At 42.7% G+C, this 25,390-nt stretch overlaps 1 protein-coding gene across 2 annotated transcripts in view; it reads right to left on the bottom strand.

Annotated features, from left to right (window-relative positions):
- LOC127005775 (ribosomal RNA processing protein 1 homolog B-like) overlaps positions 1–23,956 on the bottom strand; it is a 50,781-nt gene extending 26,825 nt beyond the window's left edge. For both annotated transcript variants that reach the window (XM_050874870.1, XM_050874871.1), the window contains exons 1-5: positions 23,728–23,956; positions 15,847–15,926; positions 14,010–14,153; positions 9,282–9,527; positions 7,200–7,390 (exon numbers count right to left, since the gene is read on the bottom strand). In XM_050874870.1, coding sequence (XP_050730827.1) covers positions 7,200–7,390; positions 9,282–9,527; positions 14,010–14,153; positions 15,847–15,926; positions 23,728–23,839 — 773 coding nt within the window. In that variant the 5' untranslated portion in view covers positions 23,840–23,956. The remainder of the gene's footprint in view (positions 1–7,199; positions 7,391–9,281; positions 9,528–14,009; positions 14,154–15,846; positions 15,927–23,727) is intronic.
- Between the last annotated feature and the right edge of the window lie 1,434 nt (positions 23,957–25,390).

Below are 25,390 nucleotides of genomic sequence, written 5' to 3'. Positions count from 1 at the left end.
ATCCAAATAAATGTTTGATTTACATTTTTTTTTACTTATACGCAATATTTTATGGAGTGGCCACTAGATATCTCACACAACTGGACTCACACGGCGCCGCGGCCACACAGCTGAGCTCAGTTCTTCCCGCACGCCACTTGAACAACAATACAGTACCCACGCTGCCACGCTACTCAACAACAATGACACCCTCGCTGCTGTGCTACCACGAGGGGAAGGGCAGCAAGAGGAGGAACCACGAGAGGGAGAGGAGTCAGAGTGATATAGTAGGCAAGGACACAATTTTTTTTTTTTTTACAACAAAGGAGGCAGCTCAAGGGCACACAAAAAAAAAAAACAATAATAAAAAAAAGCCCGCTACTCGCTGCTCCCAAAAAAGTATTAAAAGAGGTGGCCGAAAGAAAGATTAATTTCGGGAGGAGAGGTGTCCTGATACCCTCCTCTTGAAAGAGTTCAAGTCGTAGGCAGGAGGAAATACAGATGAAGGAAGATTGTTCCAGAGTTTACCAGCGTGGGGTTTAGAGGAGGAGAGATGGTGTTCCACAGAATGAAAATTAGAACGAAGACCACGTAAATCGAGTTACCTGTACCCGATATCACGGTGCACGAAAGGATACCCCACATAGCATTCCTTCCTGGGTCGCCCCCGCCAAGACTGAGAGAAAGATGGTATCGTGTTCACGTAAGCTATAGGGAATTGATTCTCTTTTATACCCACTCAGATACTTAACAAAACATTCCTTCTTGGGTTGCCTTCGATGTAGGAGAGAAAGATAGAAATGACTATGGTATGGAGGTACCCATTGACACTTGCCACATAATGCTATATTGAAAGACATGAGGAGGAGCAGGAGCAAGAGAGAGAGAGAGAGAGAGAGAGAGAGAGAGAGAGAGAGAGAGAGAGAGAGAGAGAGAGAATAACAGACAGACAGAGCATAATAAAAGTTTGTTTCCTAAGCCTTTTTTTTCACTAACATTCAAATTAACATTCTTTTTTTTATTGCAGAGATGAAAAGAAGCACCGAATGAATTGTCAGGCAAATCTTCACTGCAATACATTCCTCTATGGCACCTCCAACTTAGGACAACTGTCACTGTCTAGGATAACAGGGCCGTCAGCCATCACTCAAATCATTTTTTTTTTTTTAACATGTACGCCTGTAGCGCCGCAAGGCTTTCTTGAGGGGCCTGGATGGTAGTCAGCCCCAGCCCGTCATGGCGCTGGCAAGTGTTTATAGTGGCGCCATCTTCTCTTGGCTCATGGACGGTTTCCTCTAGAGTTCGGGTTGATGGGTGGTCTTCAGGATAGCATGTGGGTAGTTTTAAGCCACTTGGCTGTGGCTGAAAAATCCGAGGTGGTAGCGTGGGGATTCGAACTTGTGTCGTCCATCACACGATGAATATGGTGCAAGCACGCTACCACTCAGCCACCGCTTGTAGCTTTGATGGTAATTACTTTGGTGCTACATCGCTGGAGCAGTGAGGAAGGAAATAAAAATAATAACTGAATGCGACTGTTGACGGGCAGAGGAAAATTTGCTCCGCAGTGTTACAGCGAATATATCTTTATCTATGATTAACCCGGTAGCAGCGGGGATCATGTTTCTCAATGGTCCCTCTAAGTGAGAAAAATGAGAAAAAATCATCCCTCACACACACCATTTCATAATATATATCAAAGCATTTGTGATCAGATTATGTATCATCTATTTTGGGGGGTTTATATCATGGCACAAATTTGGCCCGTCGCTGGTACTGGGTTAAGCAACATCTAGCCTGGCTGGGGAAACAAGGCCCACATCATGGCATTGTCACCTTGCTTGGAAACCTAACCACTAATGGATTAGGAATTCGGTTATTTTCTTTTTTCCCTGCATTTATTTATCAGTAAGTATCACTCAGCACCACCACCACCACCACCAGTATCACCACTGCCACCACATCACCATCACCACCACTGTCACCAATGCCACCACACCACCACTGTCATCACCATCACAATCACCATTACTATTACAACCATCACCGCTGGGTAACACTATCACCACCACAATTGCCACCTCCACCTGCACAGCAGTAAGCAGCGCATTTCGGCATCTTATTTTGTGAATAAAATAACGTCCAGCCTCTAAAAAGCTTCGTAAGTACATGGTTTGTGGAGCGAGTTGTGAGATTCAAGGTGGCGGCGTGGCAGCTTCGGCGGCGTCACTTCGGGATAAGGATAGGGCATCAAAATATATAGAGGCCAGTGGACGAAACATTTTGAGAGGTGCATCATCACTCCCTCTCGCAATTGTACACACACACACACACACACATATGATGTAAGACAAGAGAAATTGGGACTAACAACACTGGAGAGAAGAAGAGAGAGAGGGGACCTAATAGCATTGTACAGGATACAAGAGGGATTGAAGAAATTGGACGGGGAGGACCTAGTGGTATGTGACAGAAGTGTGACAAGAGGCAATCGTAAGAAATTGAAGAAGAGCGACTGTAGGAGACATCAAGAAATACAGTTTTCCATACAGAAGCATAACAACATGGAACGGACTTGACGAGGAGACTGTGTGTGCAAAAAGACGATTCATGAATTCAAAGCCAAACTGGATAATAAGTGTTATGGAGACAGGACAGCACGAGCCTAGTACGACTCTTTTCCTGTATTTCACAACTAGGTAAATACACACACACAATGCAAATGCAAATCATAATTATAAGTAAGTGAATAACAAAACGTGTGCAAAATCACTAGTCATGTAACACCCCTATGTAATTATTCATTAGCACGGTTATACTCGATATCTATCGTGCATCTGGCAAGGCGCCCTGAGTCGGTGGCGGAGTGACGAAATCAACAATGTTTTTTTATTTATTTTCGTGCATTTGTCATATTGTTTCGCGGCCGATAATATAAAAAAATGTATAATTTTATAGGTTAGACCAATTTTGTTGCAGTTTTCTTAGTTTTACATCATTCTTCTTCGATTTTAAAGTAATTCTGTGCGAATAGTTTTATAAAACTAGGCATAATTAAGAAAATAACTGCTTTTGTGTGAATCGACGGGAGAGCAGGTCACTTTGGACCCGTGGTGCAGACCATAGGGTTAAGGCAGTGAGGCTGCTGATAGGGTGAGCGCCGGCGATGACATCATCGGACTTCCAGCAAATCACAACGTGTTTTCAGAACTGTCAGCCAATCGTAAGGCAGTCGCCTTCAACTGTGGCTTCAAAACGACCTGTTTTCTCTTCCCGTTTTCCAAGGTATGTATTTTTAGACTACAGTACCCTCTCGAGTTTCGCGCTATCCGAGTTACGCGAACCATGAGTTTCGCAATTAGTCCTAAATTCTTACCATTCCGACTTTCGCGCTGCTTTGACACGTATGGGTCACGTCTACTTACCATTGGCGTTACGCACGCTACCTTTAAAGGTAGTATCACACTGGACGTTTTCCTCCAAACATTGTGGCTATGTCAAGAGAGAGAGAGAGAGAGAGAGAGAGAGAGAGAGAGAGAGAACGGGTCGTTTTGAAGCCGCAGTTGAAGGCGGCTGCCTTACAATTGGCTGCCAGTTCTAAAAACACGCTTGTGATTCGCAAGGAATCCGATGACGTCATCGCCGACGCTCACCCTATCAGTGGCTTCATTGCCTTAACCCCTAAACTGCGCCAGACATCTTAAGATGCTATGAGTTAGACTGTGCCAGACATCTTAAGATGATGCATGTTCCAAGGTGGATATTTATATTTCCCGCGATGCCAAAGTATATTCCAATGAACCTTGTGTGGCAACATTAACCCTCTTTCGCACCATGTAGTCACCATCGTCATATTAGTTGCTCTTTAGCAGCCATGGAGAGTAGAATTATGTCATCTACTGATGCCAACCAGTCTCATATACCTCCTGCGGTCATGACCGAGGGGGAGGCATGTGAGGTGGTAAAAAGAAAGTATTGGTAAAGAGAAAGATTGTAGTAGACAAATCTGAAAGTGACAGTGATTCAGATTGTATTCAGCCATCAGATTCAGCTGGTCTGAGGAAGCGTGGCAGGCGCTCAAGGTCACAGATGTGCTGCCAGGCAACCTACTCAGCCACTGACACCAACAAAATTTTTACCAATGCTAGAAGACCCTGATGAATCACTGTCATCTCTGTCTGATGATCCAGAGTGGCAGAAAGATGAGGAAAACGACAGTGGGGGTATAGGAGAAGACTCAGCTAATGAACTGAGTGAGGGAGGGGTGTCAGCTGGGATGGGAAAGGAGGGGGAGGCAGAGGGAGAACAGGAGCCTCAGAGACACGAGACAACGCGTACTCCATTCGTCTGGTCTGATGGATCAGACTTTGTGCCAGACATTCATAACTTTGACAGAAATATTGCTGGTGTGACTAATGACTGGCCTCTTGATAATGATGTGCAAGAGGTTGATTATCGAAATTGACAAAGTGATGTTTCCTGTGATATATTTTGTTTGTTGTAACTGGAATGAATAATTAGTGGCAAGAGAATGTTCAGACGTGACTGTGCCGTGTGTCATCTTCCCTCTGCCACCGTCCTATCTACCCCGTCACTACCAGCGCTCCCAAGGTCGCCTCATATCCGCAACCTTCATCCTGCCATCATTGCCACATTAAGTGAATTATTATTTTTTTTTTTTGCACTATTTGGTGCTCAACATGTCTCTCTTGGGTGTTGTAATACTAAAAATTGTTTTCCACCAGGTTATTGTTTTGCCATTTATTGCGCACCCAGGAGCTATTCCCAAATCTTAATTGCGCAGTTTATGGGTTAAGGCGACATCACAATGGCCGTTTTTGTCCAATCGTTGGGGCTACGGGCAACGCCCGTACGTCCAACCGGGAGCGAGTTCATGGTTATCCGTAAGCATTTTCTTCCCACCGCGTTGGCGCCACCTAGGGCAACCGGCAACTCCAACTTTTCCTGGTGTGCGTCACACACGGCCAAGGTCGGTTGCCCGTATCCACATCCACAACGTAAACAAAGCACTTGCCCTGTATCGACATGGCGTCGTCTGCTAAAGTAAGGGCTTGTGCTACCATTACCCAAGTTATGGACTTGTTGCTGCAGTTAAATGGAAGGAAGAAACAGTTGTAGGGGTGGCATGCCTGTGGTTCCTCCATGCCAGTTCTCATTGTCACCACTGCGCGTGCGCGGCCAACCTCAAACACATAAACACATGGATCGAATAACAACAAACAAACACACACACACACACACACACCAGACTCATTAGGAACCATTGCAGATGTTTCTGACAAACAGAAATGACTTCACCATTTCTTGTGTGTGTTAGAACATATTTGGTGAGTGGCTCACATGAACCAAACCTAGCTCTTGGCAAGAAGAGAGCAGTCGTCTTTAACACTGCTCCCTTCTTGCCATTGGGTATGTTTGGTTTGTATGAACCACTCACCAAATAAGTTCTAACACACTCTAGGAAATGGGGAAGCCATTTTTGTTTGTGAGATACATCTGCCATGGTTAATGATGAGTCTGGTGTGTGTGTGTGTGTGTGTGTGTCTTTGTTGTTACTCGATCCATGTGTTTATGTGGTCGGAGTCTAGATGGGTGGGTTGGCCGCTCATGCACAATGGTGACAATGAGAACAGGCACAAAGGACCCACAGACACCCCACACCCACAACAGCTTCTTCCTGCCATTTAACCGATGCAACAAGTCCATAACTTGTGTAATGGCAGCACAAGCCGCGGCAGCCCTTACTTTAGCAGACGACGCCATGTCAATACAGGGCAAGTGCTTTGTTTACGTTGTGGATGTGGATACGGGCAACCGACCTTGGCCGTGAGTGATGCACACCCGGAAAAGTTGGATTTGCCGGTTGCCCAAGCTGCCGCCAATGCGGTGGGAAGAAAAAGGCCCGGTGTCACACCAGGTTACGGACAACCGACAATTCGCTCCCAGATGGGTGCACGGGCGTTGCCAGTAGCCACAATGGTTAGAGGAAAATGGTCAGTGTGACACTGCCCCAAGGTAGCGAGGCCGCTGACCGGGTGAGCGCCGGCAATGATGTCATCGGACTCGCAGCGAATCACAAGCGTGTTTTCAGAGCTCAGCCAATCGTAGGGCTTCATGTGGCTTTAAAATGACCCGTTCTCTCTTCCTGTTTTCTTCCTTTTTCCAAGGTACGTATTTTGAGATAACAAGGGAGTAAAGGAAGAAAAAAAGTGAGCTCCGGGGGAGCAACATGAGCCACCTACAATGGCGCCACTATAAACCATTGCCTGCGGCATGACGGGCTCGGGGCCATCCATCAGGCCCACATGGGGGGGAAAAAAAAAAAAAAAAAAAAAAAAAAAAAAAAATCGGACCAGGTAAGCACCTTTTCAGTGTTTTCAATACCTCGAGTTTAGCGCTATACCTTCAGAACGAAGTGAGCGCGAAACTCGAGAGGGTACTGTACTTGGACAGGAGTTCATCACATCCCCCCCTCCCACTCCACTCTCCCCAACTCTGGCTTCATCGTTTAATAAGTCTCTCTCTCTCTCTCTCTCTCTTGCCATAGCCCCAATGTTTGGAGGAAAATATCCAGTGTGACGTTACCTTTTAAAGTAGCGTACGTGACGCCGATGGCAAGAAGACCTGACCCGTACACGTCAAAGCAGCACAAAACTCAGGGTGATAATGCACGAAAGTTGGGATGGTAAGAATTTAGGACTAAGCGCCAAACTCGAGGATCACGAAACTCGGGAGGGTACTGTACTAGGAGACACTCACAAACAAAAGCGTATATGAGCAGTTTGGTATGGGTGTGACAGCTAAAGGAGTGGATTGTGGAGTGGTGGAGTGGGTGAAGCATGGTGCGTTGAAATGGTTTGGACATGTGATGAGAATGGAGGAGAATGAATTCATGAAGAGTGTATGAGGGAAGGATTGAGGGAGGGGGTGTTAGGGGAAGACCACCTGTGAAGTGGATCAATAGGGTGAGTGACCATTGGAGCGAGAGAGTTGGAAGTAGCAGGATTGAGTGTGCTGAGAGGGAGTGCCAGAACAGGGAGAGAAGGAGACAATTCTGTCGCAGCCACCACCTGGAGGGAACAGGGTGCCGGAGATATACTCAAACATGAATGGATGGAGAATCAAAGAGATAATGAATAAACAAGGTTTTCCTCTAATCAAAGAATAATACCAAACAATATGTAAAACAAAACTCCAACCTTTCTTCACACATGATGTCATCCATGACTTTATCCCCAGTTTCTGGAGCTGTTTTGTTGATTTCAACTGTAATACTTTCTTCCTCCTCTGCTTCCTCTTCTTCTGCAGAATAACTTTGACGGATCAGGTGGTGGATTATTCCTTCACGCACAAATTTGATGTAAGCCTTGATCTTGGTCAGTGCAAGAACCTGTAAATCAACATTGGAAATTATCTTTTAATCTCTCTTCCTTCAAAAATCTTGTGAAGGTAAAGTTATTTTATTAATTTTTAATTTCATTGTATCTTAATATATATATATATATATATATATATATATATATATATATATATATATATATATATATATATATATATATATATATATATATATATATATATATATATATATATATATACATACAAACACACACACATACTCAGCCCTCAATTTAACGGATTAAAAGGGGGGAAGATTGGTCCACTGCTTGAAAAAATCCGTTGCTTGAAAATACTAACATACGATAAATACCGGTATACAATAAAATTACTGTAGAAAAAAAAAAAAAAAACAAAAAAAAGATACCGACAAACCTAACAATAAACCTAGGTATATAGTTCTTTTATTGTGTATGTTCTCTGCACGTTGTCTGTATAGGGCCCCCCCTATTGCATATTGCATACTGTTCAGGCGTATGGGTAAAATCTACTAGTGTGCTAGTCTCGCATGGGTGGACGAAACTTTTTTTCAGTTTTCAGTGTTATGAAATAATGTGATAATTGTTTGTCACAAATTATTAACCCTTTCCTTGCGTGCAGTCTGGATGCGACTATCTCCTCAGGCGCAGTCAGGCAGCCCAATGGGGGGTCTCTTTTAACCTCTGAACCTCAAAAAATATTCATCACAGCTAAAAACCAAAAACACCATTGGAAAGAGGAGGTCCAGATCTATAGGAGTCGGTTATGTATGCCTCTCTTGCGAACGTACATGCACGTTCAGGGAGTGTTGAATGTTAACACTTACGTCGGTGCGTGCGGGGTGATCTGCCATATTGAGGTAACTGCGGACATCTCTTTTTCAGACTCTGGCAAGGGAGTATTGCCACCTGCAATATTTACAACTATTTGGTCAAAGAATCAGTCAGGTGATAGGTGAAGCTATGCAAAAATGCCACTATATTGGGCAAGAACATCCGCCAGTTACTCGTCCGTTGATTTGCCGCGCTGGGCTGATATGATTTTCCACCAAATTTAGTGAAGAACCCACTCAATTGGCAATCCTGTGTTGTGAGAATTAGTGTTGGAACACTCTCATACGTGGGAGATTTGAGTGCGGCTGGAGCTCGCAGTGAGCGTTTAGCGCCACCAGCAAATATGCCTAACACCCGCTGCAAGTGTTTAGCAATGAAAGGGTTAAATCACTGACTTTTCAATGGCTGTTGCACCCGCCGCCGCAGCCGCAAAACAACTCTCAGAGAGTGTTTCAACATGCATACTGTCTTCATTTCACTCACCGCTCACACTCGGAAGTGGACACACTAATTGAACAAAACCAGGTAAATTAATGTTTTTTCTGCTGTGTTTTCCCCCCGTATGCATGAGTGGTGGACAGCAGCGCGACTTGCTTTTGCCACTATTTCTCGCAACACAAGCCCACGAATTAGATCACACATGCCGCTGCCATGTTCCATCCCGTGCTTCATATTTCCGCCGCCCCAAACTGCGGCCCAAATAAATTTAACCAAACCTAACCCTCACCCTCCTCGACCTCCTTAACCCTTTCTTTGCGCATGGTGCGGGACACGATTATCCCCTCAGGCGCAGTCGGGCAGCCCAATGGGGGGTCTCTTTTAACCTCTGTATCTCAAAAACTATTCATCACAGCTAAAAACCAAAAAACACCATTAGGAAGAGGAGGCCCAGATCTATAGGAGTCGGTTATGTATGCCTCTCTTGCGAACGTACATGCACGTTCAGGGAGTGATGAATGTTAACACTTACGTCAGGGTTAAGGTAATTTTATTGCAATAGGAAGTTGAGTATTATTACTGACTACAGTCTGTGGAAGACAAAGCACAACTGACACATAAATGAAGTCTTACCTTAAAGTATGGCTGAATCACAGCCACGATAACACGGTGCTGCAGGTTCTCTCCACCAATTTTTGCCAATTCTTCTAAAATGATTTCACATACATGAGTTTTCAGTCCCAAGGATGTTTTGTTGACATCATCATCAGGGCATACAACTGTCATTTCAAGAATGTAAGTGTAAGCCAATACTTTCTTCAAGTTCCAATCACTGGCTTTAAGGTGAGTGAAGATGTGACGTAGAAATCTTCTAACAAACTGAAAAGTTAAAACAAAAAGCTTAATTACTGATGTGCATTTATAATTCCCTGAGAGAGAGAGAGAGAGAGAGAGAGAGAGAGAGAGAGAGAGAGAGAGAGAGAGAGAGAGAGAGAGAGAGAGAGAGAGAGAGAGAGAGAGAGAGAGAGAGAGAGGATGACAGATGACAAAATTTACGGAGAAATAAAATATTCTAATGCAACTTTTACGTATAGGCTATACGAATGATACTGCATATGTTGACATGCGTGTCCTGTGACGCGCATGTCCGGCTATGACGCAAAAGCCCCCACAGAGGGGAGGGTTTTAATTTTACGAAAACAAACCTCACCACATGGTAATTTGGGGTTTCCCGGCCACACTGAGTGAAAAACATGAACTTATCCGATTTTAAATATATTCGTCAAGAAACACCCCTTAGTCCTTAACCCCTTCGCTCCGGATGTTCAAAAAGCCCGCCTGGCTGATATACGGCGTGCTTGGCCGGGAAACCTGAGCCGGCATGTATCTGCTTGTCGCCTCCGTATATTATGCTGCTGAAAGCCCTCATTACATGTATCCCGTATTTGCAAAGCAGCATACACGACGAGTCAACATATACCTGCTATGCATAATATTAATTGCGTCAACGCGAAATAAAAAAAAAAAAAATAAATAAATAAAAATAAAATAAAATAAAGAAAGGGGAGAAAGGGGCAAGGGGGAAAGAAATAGAGAAAGCAGATGATTGTGTAGAGGAGGAAGAATGTCAAGAAATTATCAGTGAGAGAGAGAGAGAGAGAGAGAGAGAGAGAGAGAGAGAGAGAGAGAGAGAGAGAGAGAGAGAGAGAGAGAGAGAGAGAGAGAGAGAGAGGTGGGCGAGACATGATGGTGTTGGAGCCACCGTTGCCAGATTATCATACTCGTAGCCTCGTATTTACCGGTTTCTGAGCCATAACTATTGCCAAAACACACCAACAATTAATCATTCTAATGATAACTGTATATGAAGGCAATTATTGGGGTCGAGGAGGCAGATTTTTGGGTTGGAAATTGGCAGACAGGAGGCCGAGTACGACAATCTGGCAACGTTGGTCGGCGCCTCGGTGTCTGAGAGAGAGAGAGAGAGAGAGAGAGAGAGAGAGAGAGAGAGAGAGAGCCAATGAGACTTCCTAATTTTAGACACAAGGCGGGAAGAAGGCGGTGCATACTGTAGCTCATTTTTTGTGATTGGTGGGAACAAGGATGGTGGGAGGAGCAATAGGATTTCAAGGACAGCATACGGCGTCTTTACTTAGTAACCAACACGAAGTACGGGACAACTCAATAGAAGAAACAGAATAGAAATATGACGCCTACGTAGGCGTCATCGTATATGCTACTGGGGCTTCATGACGCCTACGTAGGCATCATCGTATTGAATGGGTTAAGGGTAAAAATAAATAAATAAATAAATAAAATAAAGATAGTCCTGCAGTTACAGTGTAAACAACTTGCAACAGCTCATACTTACAACCATGCCAATAATAGGAGTACTGAGTTGACATTTCAATAATCCCACCGTGGGCAGAGCAATGCTTGTTTACACAGTTCCCACCCCTTCTATCACCCCCTATCCAGCTGCTGTCCTCGTGCACTGGCAAGAGGGGTGAACTGTGGGTGGGCTGGGGAAGCTTCCCCTTCAGCTGCCTGTGGAACTCACATTGTAAGTACTTCACGTACTGCAGTCGCTAGTTGCTACTCTACCAGTTTATAAGCCCTCAGTCTGCTATACAACCATGCTGCCAAAGCTAACAGATTCTTGTTGGCTAGCAGTTCAGCCGAGCAAGGGTGGAGTGAATTTTCTCAGTTATCTCCACTGTTTACATGTCTCGGCTGTGTTCAGTTCACCCATTAGCTGCCACAATGTCCTGCAAGTGGGAGGTGAGTCAAACTGGACAATCAGAGGTGATCACACCCAGAATTTATTTTATTAATTTTTTTTTTATTTATTTATTTATTTATTTATTTATTTTTTTTACGTTGTGGCCTATTGCGCCAGTAGGTTTCTTCCCGGTGGATCCTGATGGTCGGCCCAAGGCTTCTTCCTGGTGGGGCCTAATGGTCAGCCCAGCCCGTTCTGGCGCAGGCGAGTGTTTAAAGTGGCGCCATCTTGGCATCCAACAGCAGCTTCCTTATAATATGCCTGTCCCCCCATATTTGATGGTTAACTATTTGCAGACATGCACATTTGAGTATTTGTCCCAAACACACCTTGGCAGACCCAAATGAATTTTCATGGTGTCACTCCAAACATTCATGGTCTACCTACAAATGATTCGGCTGTTCCTATGGAAAGGATGATGTTTGCATGCATCAAGCAGCACGAAATATCCTAAGTAGCATTATTCCTCAACAATACATATTGTAGTGTATTTTATGTAAACTTCTTACAGATACGAATGGTAGTCATTGAAATCTAACTTAAATGTTGAGTCCTCACCATGAAGTCTCCGCCATTTTCTTTTTCAACTTCAGGTACTCAAGTATATCATTCCATGTGAATTGTTTACTAAGTATGCTTTTTTCTAAAAACATCAGGTGTTAGAAATATGAAACAGGTATAAACACTAGATCATAACTGCAAGCACCTGTTCAGCTGGTAAATATAAACAAACAAATCCTGTTGGCATTAAGTCTGGGCAGGTACCAGTACTGGTACTAACAATACTAGCCACTATAAATCACCATATATCGTACAGGGCTCCATGATGCCGACACGGGCATCATTGTACTGAAGGGGTTAATCAGCGATGACTGGCTGAGTGCACCTCATAGAGTACATTAAATCAATGATAGCCATCATTTAATGGTTAAATGGATTGCCTACAAAGATGGAAAACAGAAAAGCAGATAACAACTAAATCATATCCTCACCAGTATTTTCAATTACAGTACCTTCCCGAGTTTCGCGATCCTTGAGTTTTGCGCTCAATCCTAAATTCTTACCATCCCGAGTTTCACGCATTATCGCCCCGAGTTTCGCGCTGCTTTGACATGTATGGGTCACGACTACCTCCCGTCAACGTTCATGGGTCAGAACAGATAAGCGCTTTTTCAGTGTTTTCAATACCTCAAGTTTCGCGATCCTCGAGTTTAGAGCTATACCTTCGTAACAAAGCGAGTGCGAAACTCGAGAGGGTACTGCATATATGTATATACATCAGCACCATGGTAAGCGCCACAAACACCACACACAGGCAAAGCAATGCCTGGAGAAGGTAGGGCACACACACAAACGCAATTAACTGGGCCATGGTGAACGTAAACAATGGCATGCAGGGCGCATTTTGTGCTGTGGTGTGCAAGGTAAAGAGAATCTCTTTACCTTGGTGGTGCGGTACGCCGCCCGGGCAGAGCTCAGAGGCATAGCGCTGGCAATTTGAACTTTCGGTGGCATGCAACAATTTTTTAATTTTTTTGGAAAAAAAATCACATTTTCGAAAACTCCCGGATACGGGCGAGGTCGGATACTGTGCACCCGGATAACTGAGGGTTTACTGTAGCTACTGAACCGATCAGCTGATACACTCTTTTTCTTCTTGAGACCACAATTTCACGAGAAAATAACCGACATATTGGTGACTGAGTTTCTGACTAGAATTTCGATGAGTTTCCCGTGAAATGCAGCCAAATGTGAATCTCTGTACAAAATTCTTGAGAAACTAGTGGTTGGGTGACCATGTTCACACGTGCTGGGGTGAGATTCACAGAGATGCGCGCTAATGGCACACGGTAAAAGCTACGAACTAATGATTTAATTATCAATGTTACTTCAGATTCACAAAGTTTTCATTTCGTCATAGTTAGAGGCTGCTGACTGGATGAGCACCGCTGATGACGTCATCGAACTAGGCGAATCACAAGCGTGTTTTTAGAACTGTCAGCCAATCGTAAGGCAGCCAGCCACCTTCAGCTGCGGCTTCAAAACGACCCGTTCTCTCTTCACATTTTCTTCCTTTTTACAGTACATATTTTGAGATAACAAGGGAGAAAAGTGGGAAAAAAGCCAGCTTCTCCACGGGCCAGAACAAATAAGCACTTTTTTCAGTGTTTCCAATACCCCGAGTTTTGCGATCCGAGAATTTATTGCTATACCTGCAGATCGAAGCGAGCGCAAAACTCTGGAGGGTACTGTATGAGCTGAAAATGCTAACCACTGCATCTCAAGAACAAATAAAAAAAAGAAGAAATATCTTGGAAGTGATAATGAATATTTTTCAAGTGCTTGGCCATGATGTAACTAAATTCTACAGCAAAACCTACATTAATTATTTCACAAAGTAATATCTGATTGTTTTAAACTGGCAACTCACTTTAAAACCATGTCTGAAAAAATAAGTCTCACCACATTAAAATTTGAAATATAATACAGTGCACTAAAATGTTATGATTAAATTACAGCTTGCATGATACTGTTTACTTATATAATTTTACTGTTAAAAATCTACATTTCTCACTTACCATCATATACTTCTCAATCCGAAAAACATCAATCCCATTCCATTCTCGAGCAAACGTGAGGAACCCTGCTCTGACGAAGGATTTACAGTCCTCTTCGTTGTTGATGTAATGGATGAGACTGCAAATCTCTTCTGCCACATGCTCCTGTATATACCAATCTTGATTAGAATCAGCAAATGTTATAATCTAATAAATATAATATTATCGTTATATATGAGCAATCTAGAAACATATGGGCGAGATTGCCATTTTCAGTTTTCTAGAGTCATTGCTCTGGGAAACAGCAGGGCGACCACAACAGTGCCAATGAGAGCGTGCGGTATGCAACACGCCTGCTGCTCAGCCAATCATAGTGCTGCATTCAAGGCCATGCAGCCCTCACCACACCACCACAAACACGAAGGTGTCCCTATTAACCTGGTAGCAGCAATGGGCCAAATTTGTGGCTTTACCGTGTAGCAGCGACGGGCCAAATTTGTGCCATGATATAAACCCCCAAAAATAGATGATACATAATCTGATCACAAATACTTTGATATATATTATGAAATGGTTTGTGTGAGGGACGATTTTTACTAATTCCTTCTTGCTAGAGGGACCATTAAGAAACATGATCCCCGCTGCTACCGGGTTAATAAGTAAATTTGCAAGCTAAAAGGACTGGAGCTTAGAATGGTGAGAAACTTTATCCACTGATTTAAGGCTAGCGGAGAGGAGGCGGTCACGCTCCCCAAGGAACAAACAGGGAAACCTAAAGATATTTTTTATTGAACCAGGAATGTGTTAAGACAACAGCTTGACATCAATACCTGCCATAGAAACAGAAAACTGAAAGAACAAACTCATACTCTTCTTGGTGATGTGTCCCTGTACAGTGCAAGAAACTTTGCAACGTGACCTTGGCTACAAGTGTTATTGCGTGTGGAAGAACCCACTAATAGATAACCTCCACAGGAAGAGTAGGCTTCATTTTGCCCAGCAATGTAAAGATTAGTGATTACTGGAATTGTTTTGCCATCTGTGTTTTCCACCCATTATGTAATCCAGCAAAAATATGTAGAAACACAAGGATGCAGGGTAAATTTCAGGGTAAATTGTTCAAGGCCATACAAAGTCTCCACCCCTACAGGAGGAAAGGGAGGGAGGGAGACCATCCTTTCCTTACACCAGTGAGTGGGGAAGATGTATGTTGCTGCCAGATAAACCATTTTTTTTTTTTTACGTCTTATGCCTATGGCGCTGGTATGCTTGCTTGAGGGGCCTGGATGGTAGTCGGCCCCAGCCTGTATTAGCACAGGCAGGTGTTTATAGTGGCGCCATCTTCTCTTGGCTCATGCTGCCCCCTGGAACTCGTTCTTGAATCACTTGGACGGTTTCCTCTAGAGTCCAGGTTCATGGGTGGTCTTCAGGACAGCATGTGGGTAGTTTTAAGCCACTCAGCGGTGACTGAAAATCCGAGGTGGTAGCGTGGGGATTTGAACTCGCATCGTCCATCACGCGATGAATGTGGGCCCGGCACGCTACCACTAAGCTAAATATAAAGTTGCGCGGAAAATCTTGATGCACGGACTCTGGCGCAATAATCATCTGCACAAACTGCAGAAAGGGAATGCCATTTTTGTTTTTCTTTGAATTGACAAATGCATGCAGGGTTCAACTCGCAGACATGAAGGCTAAAATTTATCATAAAACCCCCCTTGCATATTACATGATTGTCATACTACAAACATGCATATCTATCCCTACTCGTACCCTGCTTCACTCATTTACCATATTTCTTATTGTGTTCTATTTTTCTTTTCCTATATAATACCACATGATATAAAAGGCAACATACCTGAAATAGTGGCTTGTCTGCCATGTACATGCAATAGAAGAGGCCCTTCCACAACTTGAGAGTTTCATCTTGAGATAATGCTGAAAAAAATTGAAGAATATTGATTAGAGGTTATGTGGTTCTGCTAGAAATGTAGACATTCTTTTAAACTTTATCAGTTTTTAACAAAATTGTCATGGTAACATACATATATAGAAAACAACTTGAAGAAACACCCATAAACATCAAAATACCAAACACACACGCACACACCAGAGCTGGGCATCGCTAATGAATTTGAACTTCCGCTATAACAAATCCGCTAACCTATTCCATAACTTTCGCAATCGTAATTCTGCAAATTTTGAGACTTAGTTTAAATCGCAATCACAAATCCGCTGTCGCAAATAGCTGCACAATATTTGCAGTCAGTCAGTTCTTGAATCTCTTTTAACTCTATTTGTGATGTAATGCTGTAGCTATCATACATACGTTACTGCTACTTAGAGTATGGACGATTTGTAATCATACTAGTTAATTTGTAATAATCTGATAAGCATCTATTTTAAACTTATTTTTAATGAGAACCAAAGGATGTTCATCAGTGTAACTGTCACAACTTAATCCATATTCATATCCCCTATCTCTTTCAAAATACATAGTATGATGTTTATAAAAAGATCCCCTGAGAGGTTTATGTGAATATGCTTTTTGTAAAAAGTGGAAAAGGCAAGAACTAAAAAAAGTTTTTGCAGTTTTTCAGTTTTTATTTTAATATTTGAAGTATCTACCAGATTGAGGCTGTCCGGGCTGAACCAGGTTGGCTCCTCCACGTGCTAGCGGAGGTTAGCGGAAGTAATACCGCAAATGCTAATCCGCGAATGAAATGGAACTTCCGCTATTGTGGATTTGTGGACTAATTAACAGAAGTGCCCAGCACTGGTGCATACACACAACATGCAGTCAGCAGCAGCGCTAAGACACTCACTATCACTGCCGAGAATGTGACGTTGCTCTCTGCATAGTGCCGTGTTATGCACAGTATCACGCTTTGACACACTTCTAGTACTCATCAGTGTCCTACCTTGAAAAATGTATAAATAGAAAGAGTGTAAGGAAGGAGAAATAGCGTCAAGACATAGCGTAGGAAAGTGTAAGCACGTGCTCTGGGCACCTCTTATGAGTTGCCAAGTTGTAACAAAAAGGATGTACAGTATTTAGTTCATATATATATAGATGGTATTGTATAAAAAGATAGTCCATTCAGTTGATATAAATATCATTATGTAAGAAAATAATGATTATTTGTGTAAAATTCGTCTGGAAGGCTAAGTGCATCAGTAGAGGTGGGTGTAAATGTGGCAACAGCGGAGGAAGCCTTCATCTGGCGTACCCGCGCTGGGATTTAAATGTGGCGTTGCACCGTTCAAATGCTTTAACCCGGTAGCAGCGACGGGCCAAATTTGTGCCATGATATAAACCCCAAAAATAGATGATACATAATCTGATCACAAATGCTTTGATATATATTATGAAATGGTTTGTAAGGGATGATTTTTACTCATTTTTCTCGCTTAGAGGGACCATTAAGAAACATGATCCTCGCTGCTACCGGGTTAATTGTTTTTCCTGTGATTTTGAGTTGCTTGGGGTAGGAAAAATATACCAATTCTTTGTAAGCTGCGGGAGTATATTATGTGTAAATTAAGGTAACATGGGTTAAGGGTCTACTCTGTCAAGCTCTGGCCTAGTAGGAGGTTGAAGCCTTGCTCAGGCTACGATTTTTTTGCTGACAAGGAGTGGTTACTGTCCCCCCTTGAGCAAGTAGAATGGGGTGTGTGGTGTTTGAAGGCATAGCTATAATGAGCTTATTTTAATCAGGAGGGCACTTGCTGGCAATGATAAGTCCAGCTTGCGATCAGGCCGTGGTGAATCACACACCAATATACTACAGTAAGCCTGGTAACAGCGTCCAATAGTCAGAAATCCGGATGGTTCAGAATTTTCAACCGAGTGTCAATTTTAGCTTTTTGGGGTAAAAAGAATGATCAGGGAAATGGAGAAAAATACCAAAACAGACGAAAGCAGAGCCCTGAACTATCGAATTCCACACCCACACCTACACTCATGAGATTCACTCATTTCACAGCATGTTTGTCCAGCTGGCTGTCCATTACACTGTTGCTTCCTAAATTCACTTGGTTTTATCTGTATTCTTCCATCATAATTGCTCTTACTACAGTACCCTCCTGAGTTTTGCGATCCTTGAGTTTCGCGCTCAGAGTGAGTGGTCATGGTCCTGAGCGGATGTGCATTGCGTCTAGCTCCACAAAGAAAGTGTCGACATAGCCGTCAGGGCCAAGGGACTTGGAGATTTGTCAGGGTTGGCGGTTTAAACCAATAAAAAAAAAACAGTGGTTTAAACCAACTAATAAAACAATTTATTTTCTTTTGTGTGTATCTTTGCTAGTTTCATCAGTATTGTGGTTTTAACTATATGTAAGATTTTAATTATGTACAGCAGGGTTGGCGGTTTAAACCAGGGGTATATATATATATATATATATATATATATATATATATATATATATATATATATATATATATATATATATATATATATATATATATATATATATATATATATATATAATGTACCAAAATTATGTTTTCAGTTACTCTGAGTTACAGCATTTGAATAGAGATTTGAGTTTACCAACTGACGTTTTCATCCTGGTGTTAGTAAAACGACTGTGCATAATAAAAATAATAAAACCACATATAATTAAAACCACAATACCTGATGAAACTAAAAAAGCTTCACAAAAAACACTGGTTTTATTGATATTTTTTTGGTTTAAACCAGGGGTGTCAAACTCATGGCCCGCGGGATAGTCATAAATGGCCCGCGGGTAACTTCAATCTTGTCAATGTATTTTCTACCCTTGTTGGCCCCCATGACGGCACTTCAGAGTATGAATTGGCCCTCCAAGGATTTTGAGTTTGACACCCCTGGTTTAAACCTCCAACCCTGCTGTACATAATTAAAATCTTACATATAGTTAAAACCACAATACTGATGAAACTAACAAAGATACACACAAAAGAAAAAAAATGGTTTTATTAGTTGGTTTAAACCACTGTTTTTTTTTATTGGTTTAAACCATTTGGTTTAAACCGCCAACCCTGATATATATATAAAATTTGTGCCCCTCATGCTACAGTGAATTGAATTAGTTGTAATGTACCAGTGAGTTCCTCCTAAAAAACAAGTAGCTTAATGCTATCTAATACATTACTGTGGCTCAACACTTGACAAAGAATTTTTCATTTGTTTTTATTTACCAAATCACTGCTAATACAAATTACATCGAGTAAGTAAACTCATGAGCAAAAATTTTCTCCTCCAGCTTATTTTCCACATTCACTTCACAAAAAAAGTTATTGAAGCTCCTCTTGTAACCTAACATATTTTAGAAGTACAATATGGAAGACAGGCTGGGATGGGAAAAATTAGTAACCCAGAGACTAGCCTGCAATGTCTGCCTAATAAAGTAATACTTGTAGGTAAAGTGGGGAGCATGCGATAGTGCTGCGCGTTGCATCGGTGCTCATTTCCGCCTCCTTGACCTTTTGAGCCTGTGGTGGACTTGTATCCACTAGCCCGGAGACACTTGGTCCTATGCCGTCTGGATTCCCACAATTTACCTTCCCCAAGTTTCCCCAGGTACCCGTTTATCAACCAACCCGAAAGCAAGGATGATCAGGAGCAATAGCTGGGTGGGCTGTGCGCCTAAGGCACCTAATTGAACTCAAACCGGTGCCCCGAGGAGTGGTAGGCAGTCACAGAAACCACTCAGCTATGGAGGTGGAGGGGCTGGGGTGTAAAGAGGGAAAGCCCATTTTAACTCTCACCCAAAATCTCAATCTTCAATCCGAAAAAATTCCGTTGCGAGCCGGGTGCACCCCCCCAAAATTATTTTCTAGATCAGCCACTGGGAGGGACTGTAGGGTTGCCTGTGCCCGCCATGGTGGTGCTGGTAGGAGGGACTGTAGGGTTGCCAGATGCTTCAATAAGTGAAATCCTCACACCACGTCACGATAATATATAATAATATATACATAATATATCAAATAATAAAGAGGATATTATTCATGAAAGCGTAGCCTCCTCTGGCGGCGGCCCAGCTGGTGTTGTGAGAAATACCTCCTCGCAGAAATAAGTTGCATATACATGGGGGGGGGGGTAGTAGTTTAAATATGCTCCCCCACCCTAAACCCTCGATTTCCCACGGGTGCCCAAGTTGAACCTCGAGTTATTTTGCGGCTGCGGCGGCGGGTGTTCAACACGCTTTGAAAAGTTTTCTTTTTTCAGTGATTTAAATGATTTGCAACAGAAACAGTTAGCAGAATATTTCATGGTACACTGAAAATTACCAGAAAAAAATTGGGTAAAGATTCGTTTTAGTACCGTGCCAGTATCTCATTATCTACTTTATGAAACATCACTATCTCTTCATATATCTTTTTTTCAAACTTTCAACATTCATAGAAACACTTTCAAAATCCAATTCAAGGACTTTTTTTTTTTTTTACTCTTGAAAATAGGGGATAATGTCTACGAAAGCGCATCTCCTCCTCTGGTGGCGGCGATGGTGCTGCCACCACAAAATAGCTCGCAGAGGGTTTAGGGTGGGGGAGCATATTTAAACTACTCCAACCAAACTTTACAACCTGCTAACGGAGAGGCTGCACCCTCCCCCCACATGTATATGCGACTTACTTCTGCGAGGAGGTATTTCTTGCAACACCGGCTGCAATGCCACTGTGGCCGCCACCAGAGCAAACCTGTTATTTTTATGCAAATACCGCGAATTTTATCATGGAGCATGAATATTACCTAACCTAACAAAACCCTCTGCGAGCTAGCACCAGAGGAGGCGATGCGCTTTCATAAACATTATCCCCTATTTTCAGGTAAAAAAAAAAAAAAATAAATAAATAAATAAATAAATAAATAAATAAAAAATACTTGAATTGGATTATGAAAGTGTTTCCATGACTGTTGAAGGTTTGTAGAAAAGATCTATGAAGAGCTACTGATGTTTCATAAGGTAGGTAATGAGATACTGGCACAGAACTAAAATGAATCTTAACCAAAAATTGTCTTGTCCACCAGTGTGAGTTGGGTCCTAATCTGAAAATTTACCGGTCGAAGGAGACACGAACATGTGAAAAAATTTTGTAATATAATTTTTTTTTACCAAATATTTCCAGCAGACAGTCCCCATGACTGCCTGCCAAAGAGAATCCAAGACTTCAGCAGGCTATCAGTGGACACCATGAAACACAAGCTGCACAAATGGCTGAGTGGACTCCAGGATGAGACGCCAATACCAGGATACGCAAGCTAGCACCACAACACCCTCCCAAAAGTCATCCGAAGGATAAAATTGGTGAGGGCCATGGAACCAGTGGCGGTCCACCTCAGCTGTGCTAATAATGAACGGAATACACCAACATCGAGAGGAGTGGGCTAGGAGGCTAGAGGAGGACAACGGGGCGATCTGCACGGTGTTGGGGCTGTATGGTGACAAAAAGGAAACAGAGAGAAGAATGGTAAAGTTGGCAAAAATGTTCCTCGCACAGTGCTGGGAAAAAAGGGCACAAATGTCTGAATAAGTGAAGATAAGTGACTTTATTTCAGTTTAGAAAATTACGTAACACTGAAAAGGAAGCTGTGTGAATAAGAAGGGAGGAACGAGAGGAGGACCTAAGAAGCGATACAAAGCGTTACAGGTCAAAAGAAGAAGAACCAAAGTAAGTCCATATAGATTACTCTTAGATAGAGATCTTGGCAGCCTGCTCCTTTAAGAGACTGAAGAGGACATGAAATGATAGACTGCCTAGATAGGACCCTATGATCATCGCCCATGAAAGTGTACTTTGTCGTGGACAGGTTTGAGTCATACAGCACAAAAGTTTCGTTCAGTCGGCTCAACATCTGTGGTCATATGCCGGAGAGAGACAGAAGGAGAAGGAATTATAGGAGAAGGGAACAGATCCCAGAAGATGGGACACAACCCCTGATTAATACCTGGTACCCATTCACTGCTGGGTGGACAGGGGTGTAGGGTATCGGAAAAGCCGCCCAAATTTTTCCACTCCACCCAGGAATTGAACCTGGGCACTCTCGGTTGTGAGCCGAGTGTGCTAACCACTACACCATGAAGCCCCCTCCAGGATACGCAAGCTCGCACCACAACACCCTCCCAGAAGTCACCCGAAGGATAAAATTGGTGAGGGCCGTGGAACCAGTGGCGGTCCACCTCAGCTGTGCTAATAGTGAACGGAATACGCCAACTTAACCAAACTCTCTCTGTCACCCCTCCACCATTCTCACCCCTAGCACACCTCTCCCCTAGGTCCATGGTTCCCCTTTCCCTCCATCATTTCCCTTGACTTTCAGTACCAAAGTAAGTCCATATGGATTACTCTCAGATAGTCTTCTCCTTTAAGAGACTGAAGAGGCCGTGAAATGATAGATTGCCTAGATAGGACCCTATGATCATCGCCCATGAAAGTGTACTTTGCCTTCGGCGCACAGCCCACCCAGCTATTGCTCCTGATCATCCTTGCTTTCGGGTTGGTTGATAAACGGGTACCTGGGGAAACTTGGGGAAGGTAAATTGTGGGAATCCGGACGGCATAGGGCTAAGTGTCTCCGGGCTAGTGGATACGAGTCCACCACAGGCTCAAAAGGTCAAGGAGGCCAAAATGAGCACCGATGCAACACGCAGCAATATCGCATGCTCCCCACTTTACCTACGAGTATTACTTTAGGTAATTGTGGAGATTCACTACCCGCTTCCAAAATATGATACTACGCCTCCATATTATAGTTAAGGGACGAAATACATGTCCCTTAACCATAATATGAAGGCAGAAAAACTTAAAAGTAAAGTAAAAATGGTAAAGGTAGTGAAAAGGCATATTATACATACACGCGCTGTTTTGGTGTCGGTGGCGGTGGCAGTGTTGCCAACGATCCGGTTAGCGATGGTACGTTTTGTTAGCGATTAGCCCACGCATGTGAGACCAGGTCCACCACACGTGGTAATTTTTTTTTTTAAATACACACCTTTACCCAAAGCGTTTGTTGAAGGTTTGGGCCGGGTATAGTATTAGGTAAAGGTGCGTGTTCTAAAAAAACAAATAATAATAAGCACGCGTGGACTAATCGCTAACTAAACGTACCATCGCTAACTTGGCGTACCATCTCTAACCGGATCGTTGGCAACACTGCCACCGCCGCCGACACCAAAACAGCGTGCGTATGTATAATATGCCTTTTCACTACCTTTACCACTTTTTCTTTACTTTTAAGTTTTTCCGCCTTCATATTATGGTTAAGGGACATGTATTTCGTCCCTTAACCATAATATGGAGGCGAAGTGTCATATTTTGGAGGCGCGTAGTGAATCTCCACAATTACCTTACTTTAATAGGCAGACATTGCAGGCTAGTCTCTGGGTTACTAATTTTTCCCATCCCAGCCTGTCTTCCGTATTGTACTTCTAAAATATGTTAGGTTACAAGAGGAGCTTCATTAGCTTTTTTGTGAAATGAATGTGGAAAATAAGCTGAAGGAGGAAATTTTTGCTCATGAGTTTACTTACTCGATGAAATTTGTATTAGCAATGATTTGGTAAATAAAAACAAATGAAAAATTCTTTGTCAAGTGTTGAGCCACAGTAATGTATTAGATAGCATTAAGCTACTTGTTTTTTAGGAGGAACTCACTGGTACATTAAAACTAATTCAATTCACTGTAGCATAAGGGGCACAAATTTTTCGTGGACAGGTTTGAGTCACACAGCACAAGAAACGGGTAAACCTTACCTGGGCCAACACTCGTCTTGATACTTAAGTACTTCTTCAGTTTCTTGAGGGCTCTGTCCCTTATTTTTCTTTCGTTATCCGCAAGACGCTGGGCAAACAATAATTCCTTCATCTTCACAGCACGCACAGGTTCATGCGATTAGTTTCCCTGCCTGCCCCGCACACTGAGCACACGGCAAGTCGAACACGTGCTGTCGATGCTTGGTCTTGGTCGGATCAGCTGTCGTCCCGGGATATCAGATATGCCTTTGCAACGGCTCCCGGATTGTCTTTTCACTCATTGTCAATGTTCTCGTGCTTTAACTCTTATTTTCTTTTTCAATATTCATTTGGTATCTAGTTTTTTTTCACTGGTTTTTGCACTTGTTAGCCTTCTGAATTATTTGTCTTTCCTTCCAGAGTTTTTTTAGGTAATTTTTCCTTTCTATTTTCTCACTTCCTTTATTGCTCTGTTTCAGCAATAATATTTCAGCTAGGTGTTCGTCTACGTCTTCTTTGTATGGGTGTGACTATATGGGTATGGTTGTATGGGTGTTGGTTCGGGCCGGCCAATCCAGTTAAATGGTCGTCATGATTTAAGTCTTTGTAACGGTTCCCAACGGACCGTATACAGGCATCGCCACATGTGGCCACTCAACTCTAGATAAGCTGTCCTCTTCATAGAGTTCATGCTATAGACTAGAGTGCGCCTGATCGAGGCTGTCTCTGGGATACACGGCCATGGTGCCGCCATCGCTCCAAGCCGATGATGCACACATTTCACTCTCCTACCCGATTTCAGTTTTTTTCCATGTCAAACAGTAGAGTCAGGAAATCGGGTTGGAGTAAAGTGTGTGCCGTCGCTGGCTTGGAGCGGGGGCGGTACCAAGGCCCAGGCGGCAGCCTATAGACGTACTCTAGAACTTGAATTCTATGGAAAGTACTGCATGCTTTGACAGTTCACCGACTGGCCACCAGGCCATGTGTGGTGCTGCCTGTATAGCTAATATACGGTCCACTTATGATGTTTTTTTTTTATTATCTTCATATTACTATTTCTTGTTGTCTGGTCGAACGTTTAAATTCCTTTTTACTCTTTTTCTTTTAATATTCTGATCGTTTCTTCCACAGTTGCGTTCTAAATCTCAATCATTTATCTCGCTGTTTCCATGCCTGGGGGAGTAATATACGTTCTGGGGTAGTTTCGTGTGTATTGTGTATGAACCTATATTTTCACGTTTTTTTTTTTTGGGGGGGGGGGTATTTTGAACATTTTAGAAGAAATTTTAAGTGTTCCAGGATAAGGTGCTGTACGCAGTACCGTAGAAGAGAGAGTTTGGCCAACTCTGTCATGTTGCAGCCACTGCATGATCTCTAATAAAACTGGATTGGTTGACTCGATCCGTGCAAATCCTGAAGCCCGCAGCCGCCTTCTTAAGATTCCCTCGGGCCGAGGAAAATATATATATATATATATATATATATATATATATATATATATATATATATATATATATATATATATATATGTAAAAAAAATCGGCATCAACGCTCACTGAGTGGCAGTAGCACGTGGTAAAACAATTCATTACGAAGTTATTAATTTTTTTATTTTTTCTATGCCCTAGCTATACTAGCCTTTTAAATGCTTTATGAAAAAAAAAACACTCGTTACCCATGCAGT

The sequence above is a fragment of the Eriocheir sinensis genome, chromosome 31 (genome assembly GCF_024679095.1).
Source record: "Eriocheir sinensis breed Jianghai 21 chromosome 31, ASM2467909v1, whole genome shotgun sequence".
In the NCBI taxonomy this organism is placed as follows: Eukaryota; Metazoa; Arthropoda; class Malacostraca; order Decapoda; family Varunidae; genus Eriocheir; species Eriocheir sinensis.
This window is presented reverse-complemented; position numbering and strand designations above follow the sequence as displayed.